Source organism: Octopus bimaculoides, chromosome 24 (genome assembly GCF_046866305.1).
Source record: "Octopus bimaculoides isolate indiv1 chromosome 24, ASM4686630v1, whole genome shotgun sequence".
Lineage (NCBI taxonomy): Eukaryota > Metazoa > Mollusca > Cephalopoda > Octopoda > Octopodidae > Octopus > Octopus bimaculoides.
In genome coordinates, this window is record NC_142951.1 from 5941038 (window position 1) to 5949616 (window position 8579).

At 39.2% G+C, this 8579-nt stretch overlaps 1 protein-coding gene across 1 annotated transcript; it reads right to left on the minus strand.

Annotated features, from left to right (window-relative positions):
* Positions 1–867: 867 nt before the first annotated feature.
* LOC106879262 (NFU1 iron-sulfur cluster scaffold homolog, mitochondrial) lies at positions 868–8579 on the minus strand. Its single transcript, XM_014928760.3, has 8 exons — positions 8425–8579; positions 6610–6731; positions 5945–6080; positions 4789–4855; positions 3566–3677; positions 2917–3020; positions 1735–1869; positions 868–1064 (listed from the first exon to the last, which is right to left on the minus strand). The coding sequence occupies exons 1-8, from the start codon at positions 8496–8498 to the stop codon at positions 993–995; spliced, it is 822 nt and encodes a 273-aa protein (XP_014784246.1). The 5' UTR covers positions 8499–8579; the 3' UTR covers positions 868–992.

The window sequence follows — 8579 nt, forward strand, 5'->3', positions numbered from 1 at the left end:
ACCCAGGTTCGAAATTTCCCCAAGACACCTGATGAAGGCTGGAGGGTATATCAGCCGAAACGTTGTGTTAACAACAAACAAGATGCAGACAAATATCCGTCAAATGTAAATAATGAACCTTATTTCATTATTACAATTCAATTACATATATAATGCAAAATTACCCTTGCAGATTGTGACAGTCAATAAAAGAGAAATAAGAATCATTCCTTCTGTGCTGCCCGGTACCAAATGATCCATGGACTGTTACTGGTCTGCAACCTGGTGACTGGGGACCCCTGCCTTACTGCATTTGTTCCAGCTCTGTATTTCTGAGTTCAAGTCCTGCTCGGGACAACTTTGCTTCCTATCCTTTCAGGGTTGATAAAATAAACCTTTTCCAATGTTTAGTCAGAAGGAATGGCAGCACCTTTGACTTTTTTTTTTTCAGTATCTCTGAGAATGGAGAAAGGAATAGAGAAAATTGTCTTCAGCCTGAAGACGAAATCCTTTCAACTGCTAAAGGTAACGAAGGACCAAGTGGTGGTGATGATGGTGATGATGGTTGTGGTGATGATGATGGTGTTTTAAATTAAGCAGCAGACTGAGTCTATGATTCCAAAAACAGAAATGGTGCTGGTGCCAGGCTTTTGTCTACCAAATTATACTCTCAAAGATTTCGTCTACTTGAGGTTATGGTAGAGAAGACTCGCCCAAGATGCTGCACTGCGGGATCAAACCTCAAGCCATATTACGGCTGTAAAGTAAACTGCTTAACTACACGGCCAATGGCTTGTTTGATTAGGGTTCACCTGGGGTAAACAACAACAACAACAGCAGCAACAATTTTATGCATTTGTAATTGAAATACAAAGAAAACAACTGAAAAACACGAAGATAAGTTTTATTATAACATTTAGTTGGGTAGACTATGTACAATAAACAGGGTGGAAAACAGGAATTTTGAAGAGGGGAAAACTTCCTTATTTTTTCTCTTCTTCTTCTTCAGATCTTCATACATCACCAAGTTTCTCTTCAATTTTCTGGAATTCTGAATTGGAAACTCGATCCATTTCATCCTCGACCTACACCAAAGACACAACGCAATGTTTGAATTATCTATGTGGCTTGTGAACCTGCTAGCAATAGTAACTAAATCCTCACTTGCTGTTTTGAAAGAGAAGTCTCATACTGGATAATGTACTTCTAGCTACATTATGTCTACATATAAAATTAACGGGGGATGGTCATGAGCAGAACCCCTATGATCATACAACCACGACTGGTCTGGCTCTAATTATTGATATCACAAGACAATAAAACAATCCAACAAAGGAACCTCTTATGTTATTACACAACCAGCTAGAAATAACAGCCAAATTCCCCTCAAATGACACTACTAATAAAAAAACAAACATCACATAATACAGTCCTGGATAAATGAAAATAGAGTTGCAAATAAATTATAATAATATATGTAATGAGTTCACTTCTGCTTTCCATGCTGGTATGGGTTACTTGGGTATCACAATTGTTTTCTGCAGTCTTGATGGATTTTTTTCTTTTCTACTCTTGGCACAAGGCCAGAAGTTTTTGGGGAGAGGGCCAGTCAATTAGATTGACCCCAGCACGCAACTGGTATGGCCAGTTGAAATGTTAAAGAGTTAAACTTAGCTTTACATTATTGTAACCTCTGCCAGCTATTCTAACCTGCAAAATAATGGTAAAAGATTCTGTCAATGATGGAAAATTTACCTGTTCTACTTCCTTGACTTCTGGGATATAAAACTGTAACATGTTCTGTACACCACTCTTTAGAGTCACAACTGAACTTGGACAGTTGGTACAGGAACCTTGCATTTTCAGTTTGACAATTCCATCTTCGAATCCCTGCATTTTGTAGAACAACAACATTCCTGATTATTAAAAAGGCAAAAACCACCCCACAACAAATAGTTCTTAAATTAATTTTTTTCTGAGAAATAACTGAGGATTAATCATCATCATCATTTAACGTCCGTTAAGGGAAGGCATCCAGGACCCTTGTCACAGCCTCCTTTATCTTCTTTTTCAGCTTGAGGAACAACCAAAAGTCACAGGGAGTAAGGTGTGAACTGTAGGGATGGCGTTCAGGTGGGGTCCAAAGAATATTTTCAAGAGAGGGCACAAGGGCACAAAGGAATACAATTCCAGGAGAAAAGGGTGTAATAACATTATTGAGAAGGGCACACTTCTTTTCTTGAGGGGGAGGAGGCACTTGGGTCTGCCCCTGGTGATGGACAGTTTTGATACCCATCTCTGTCAAGTAGTTGGTTACCAAGATAGAATTGTGTATTGGTGCAGGTACTCTGGCCTTTGGCGATGGAATCTCTTCCTGAACTCCTTCAAAACTTCCACAAAGTACTCTTTGTAGACTGCCTGGCAAGAGGGAACCCAGTGGATGTAGATGATATCCTTGTTGTCAAAACAGGGGACCATCACGAGCTGCCCACTGGACTTGTTCTCCCTGGCCTCTTGCACCACTAAAAAACATCCTCAGCTTATACAAGTTAGTCCATGACCAGCCTGGAGCATTTCATAAGTTTTTTGCAGGTGAGGGAATAACAAGCAGGTATATTAGTTCGATGCTCAGGAAGAATGGAAAAGCCTTTGATGTTTCGAGCCTATGCTCTTCGACAGAAAGGGACGAAAGGAAAAAAATGTGTTGGGATTAAGAGTTTAATATGATATACACATGTGTTTGTATTAGGATATACCTATTGGCATACTTCTTTTGTTTATACAAGGGAGTTAACAGTCTGCGTAACACCCAGTGGAGTACTCCATAGAGAATAGAAGAATATCTGGAGGTCTTCAACTTAAGTCATAGGTGTGTACTGGGGTGGGTGGGAGAGGAAGACCACTAAACAATAAAAAACAAAGTAAGACAAAACAAACCATGAATACGATGTCTCCACCATCTTCTTGAACCGTGGGTCTAATCCGGGTGTCAAGCAGCTCCTTTATCATAGCTACAGTCTCATCATCTTCAGGGTCAATAGCTGAAATTAAGAAAAGCAGACAAGCTGTTTGTTTATACACTGCATTCCTTCATGTAATTTTGAAGTTATTCCCCCTACCTTTTTTGATCATCATTAACACTTAACGTCCTATACAGTTCAGTACAACATAGGGCTACATTGGTTAACCACTCCTGAAATGCATGGTATCACAAGATTCATACTAACCTTGTTTACATTCATTTTGAAGGAAGTGAGGAACTCTCTAATATAAGGGACAAAACTCTAATCTTTTATTGTGTCATTCATTTCTGTTGTGTGACAGAACCATTACATGACTGTCTTCTGAGCCAGAAAAAATTTTCAGTGGGAGAAGACCCGGCAAATAAAGTGAGTCCATGGCTGTAACCTACACCAGTGCCATCGATTGCCCTCTACAAACCCAACCCTTGCAAAAATCAAATAAAATGCAAAGAATTGTATAAAGAAACGGTAAACTGTCCAACTGTCATATAACCGTTACATTTCAAAGAATCGAAAGAAAAAGAGATAAAATGTGGTAAGAAGTTATTGTTTTTTTTTTGTACCTGTTTCTGCAGAGGGTTGTTCCTCTGTCAGAACTGGGAGGCCACTAGCAAAGAAATCCATTATAGTAGCATAAATGTTAGGTTTAATAATAGCCCAATCTGTATCTTCAATCTAGAAAAACAAAATATAAAAAAGGAGAATTATTAATGACAGAAGCAGTAATAATAACAAAAGGCAATCATTACATCTAACTTAATGTGGACGTATTGTTAGAGTGCCAAATGGTGTGCTTTTTACCTTGAGACGTCGTATATATTTATATATACTTGTGTGTCTGTCTTTGTCTCCTCACCATCGCTTAACAACCGATGTTGGTATGTTTACATCCCTGTAACTTAGTGGTTCAGCAAAAGGGTCCGATAGAATAAGTACTAGGCTTACAAAGAATAAGTCCTGGGGTTGGTTTGTTTGACTAAAGGCGGTGCTCCAGCATGGCCATAGTTAAATGATTGAAACAAGTAAAAGACTATATATACACATACACGCACACAAACACATACATATCCGTTTTCCATGCTGGCATGGGTTGGACGGTTTGAATGGAGCTGGTAAGGCTGGTGGCGCTGCACCAAACCTCCACTGTCTGTTCTGGCATGGTTTCTATGGCTGGATGCCCTTCCTGACGCCAACCACTGACAAACAAATAAAGGTTAATTAGGAACACGAGAACACTTCGACTCTGGGCCCTGTTGAATGCATGCAACACAATACAATAAACTGTAGAAAGTTGTAAAGATCATTTATGAACCGCCTGAGGAAGAAGAGGAGGAGAAGAGGAGAAAGAGGAGGAGGGGTGAAGAGGAGAAAGAGGAAAGGGAGAAGAAGAGGAGGTGAAGAGGGAAAGGAGAAGAAGAGGAGGTGAAGAGGGAAGGGAGAAGAAGAGGAGGTGAAGAGGAAAGGGAGAAGAAGAGGAGAAAGAGGAAAGGTTGAAGAGGAAGAGAAGGGGTGAAGAAGAGGAGGAGGGGTAGATAAGGAAGCAGAGAAGTAGTTGGAGGGGGAGGAGGAAGAGCACAGCAATGACAATATTGATGATGAGAACGATGATGCTGATGATGATGATGATAACAAAGTCTAAGTTTGATGACAATGATGATGACAGCAACAATTGAAGATGAAAACAATAAACACCACAACAACAACAACAATGACGATGATGATGATGATGATGATGACGACGTTAAAGTTAACAAATTTTCAAACAACAACAACAACACCAACTTACCTTGTTGATGGTGATGAAATCAGAACCAAAAAACACCGACCGCACACCTTCCACCCGAAACAGTTGTCTGCGGAAGAAGAAAGGCAAAAAAAAAACATAGAAAAATATAAAAACGAAGAACTGAGATGAAATGTTGGCGTTCCTTCGATATAACTCGACAAACTAAATATTTGACAACATTTGACTTCGGGTATTTTTGTGACCGTGGAGGCGCAATGGCCCAGTTGTTAGGGCAGCAGACTCGCGATCATAGGATCACGGTTTCGATTCCCAGACCGGGTGTTGTGAGTGTTTGGTTATTGAGCGAAAACACCTGAAAGCTCCACGAGGCTCCGGCAGGGGATGGTGGCGAACCCTGCTGTACTCTTCCACCACAACTTTCTCTCACTCTTTCTTCCTGTTTCTGTTGTGCCTGTAATTCAAAGGGTCAGCCTTGTCACACTCTGTGTCACGCTGAATATCCCCGAGAACTACGTTAAGGGTACATGTGTCCGTGGAGTGCTCAGCCACTTGCACGTTAATTTCACGAGCAGGCTGTTCCGTTGATTGGATCAACTGGAACCCTCGACGTCGTAAGCGACGGAGTGCCAACAACAACAACAACAACAACATTTCTGTGACCGTTGCTGAAATGGGAGGAGGAGGAGAAGAAGAAAGCTAATGGGTTGTACGTTATGCCAAACCCTGTAGTTATGCCGTTATGCCTACGTGCGTGCTTGTTCTCGATTCTGTTTTCTGTTTGGAAATTTGTGGATTTTACATACACATACGAAGCAGGTTGAAATTACCGAAATATGACAACTTTTTACGTGAAATAACTGCGAATGCAAAATTTTTTATCTGTTCTATAATACAAAATATACAAGTATACGAAGTTTAAAAGTGTTTCGGTACCAAAAACACTACATAAAACATTAATGAAAAATGTTGCCCGTCAAACCAAAAAGATCCGTAAGAACAAATACGCAAGGCTATTTTTTTCTTGAAGTTTAAAATTATGCTCAAGAACACAATGTGTCACCCAGTCAGAGAACTGAACCCATGATCTAGTGATTGTGAGTCCAACAGCCTAACCACCATAACTATATACACATGCAGGCACACACATACACACTAACAGAGACATACACACATACATGTCATGTTATAAACTTACCTGGCTAAGGGAGAACAATGGGCGGAGGCCATATTTGGAAAGTCTTTGGTACCTGCCTCAAGAACCTGAGTACCTGGGATGAATTTGAGACTGTTCGGGTTTGGCGTATCTTGTGTTTGAATAAACATGGTTCGGACTGTAAAGAGAGACAGAGATAGAAAAGAGGAAAACAAAGAAATTAAAAAGAAAACAAACAAATATAAATAAATAAATAAAAACGGAAATTTTGTTTGGAAATGGCACAGTAGGCGCAGGAGTGGCTGTGTGGTAAGTAGCTTGCTTACCAACCACATGGTTCCGGGTTCAGTCCCGCTGCGTGGCACCTTGGGCAAGTGTCTTCTACTATAGCCTCGGGCCGACCAAAGCCTTGTGAGTGGATTTGGTAGACGGAAACTGAAAGAAGCCTGTCGTATATATGTATATATATATGTGTGTGTGTGTCTGTGTTTGTCCCCCCACCAACGCTTGAGAACCGATGGTGGTGTGTTTACGTTCCCGTAACTTAGCGGTTCGGCAAAAAGAGACCGATAGAATATGTACTAGGCTTACAAAGAATAAGTCCTGGGGTCGATTTTCTCGACTAAAGGCGGTGCTCCAGCATGGCCACAGTCAAATGACTGAAACAAGTAAAAGAGTAAAGAGTAGAAATTAGAACGTTTCCCTACCATTCTGCTGGTATGGAGAGATGACTGGCCACTGTCTATGATGGATTCTCGAGAGGCTGCTGGACAATGTCCTTGGTTTAATCACAGAGGTCGCTGTCACTAAGGATGACAATGAACGGCTCCTGCAACAGAGAGAAGAAAACCAAATTCACAATAAGTCAACAAAAAAGGGCCTCTGTGCAGTCATTCATTCAGCAGGAAATAGCAGCTAAATCCTGCCATTCAAATCACACCCTATACTCTTATTAAAAAGAATACGAAAGAAAAGGAAGAACTCATTGGATAATGTTGTCTCTGGGGGACACTAGGATTAGAAAAAGACAAAAGAAAAGAAAGTAAGAGTAGAAAAAATCAGGATGGTCATGGTTGGAATATCCTTTGATTAAAAGTCTGGTTAGTCAGGTCTGACCTGGGTTAAATAACCATGACAACAGTTATGACCTTGACCGCATTACACACAGTTGTAGGGGGTTTTACGAATTCCCCAACTAATATAAATTATACATCTGCTCTGTTCCTTCCCATCTTCACGACCGTGGCTGTGTGGTAAGAAGCTAACATCCCAACCACATGGTTCTGGGTTCAGTCCCACTGTGAGACACCCTGGCCTGAGGTTATATATATATATACACACACACATATATATATATATATATATACATATATATATATATATATATATATATATATATATATATATATATATATATATATATATAATTATTAGAAAGGTTTGAAATGTAATAAACCTTTATATATATATATATATATATATATATATATATATATATATATATATATATATATATATACTCGTGCCGGTGGCACGTAAAAGCACCCCACTACACTCTTGGAGTCATTGGCGTTAGGAAGGGCATCCAGCTGTAGAAACTCTGCCAGATCAGATTGGAGTCTGGTGTAGCCATCTGGTTCGCCAGTCCCCAGTCAAATCGTCCAACCCATGCTAGCATGGAAAGCGGACGTTAAATGATGATGATGATATATATACATACATATATATATATATATTGTTTAAATAAAATAAGTTTTATATGTTAACAGGAAGTTAAATAGTTTTTTTCCATATTTTTTATATATATGGAAGTATAAATACAAAAATACATTTTCACATAGACGTTATTACTCTATAATAAGTTTTACTGAGAATATATTTGAATATGTTTTCATAGGGTGAGTTTTACAGACATGACACAAGAGAGAGAGAGAGAGAGAGATCTTGTTATTTCAAGGGTTCTGTACGAAAAAAAAAATTAGTGCAAGTTGAGGCCAAAAGAGATTTTGTAGTCGAAGAAAAAATTACGTGTTTGTGTGAGAGGGAGAGATTTTTAATGAAATTTTCTACACATTCATCTGAAAGTCGCAGGGAGCACATTTGTATAGTTATGATATTCTATGCTATGTATGTATGTATGTGTGTATCTATGTAATTTCGAAACAGACTAGCTGTCAAGGCTTACGTAATAAGTTTTGTAATTAGTTATATTATAAATGGGGGGAAAAAAGATCCTATAAATGTATTTTCACATCACAAAAACTGATTATAAGCGGATATGTCAATAGTTGGAATTGCTGTAAGTAGAATACGGGAAACTGCTGATTATAAACGGGATGTGACTATAAACAGAGGATGTATAAATGCGTGTGTTTGTTTGTATTCCCAATATACTTTACTCTCCTATATGACCTCCGTTGAGTTGTAACGTTAGAGATCACAGGAAGATATGGGACGGATGCTAGAACAATTACTGAAGATATATAGGGTACATCAAAGGTAAATTATAAGTTTCTATTCACCGAACAACATTGTTGAAGGAAGAATTCAGCGAAAAAGATTTTAGCAGACGTCGGAACACGACAGTGTTGGCCATGATGGTGAATAAACAACTAAAGTCAGCCTCCTAACTTTAGTTTCGAACAAAGAGTGATTGCGTTGCATATCTGTTCGCGTA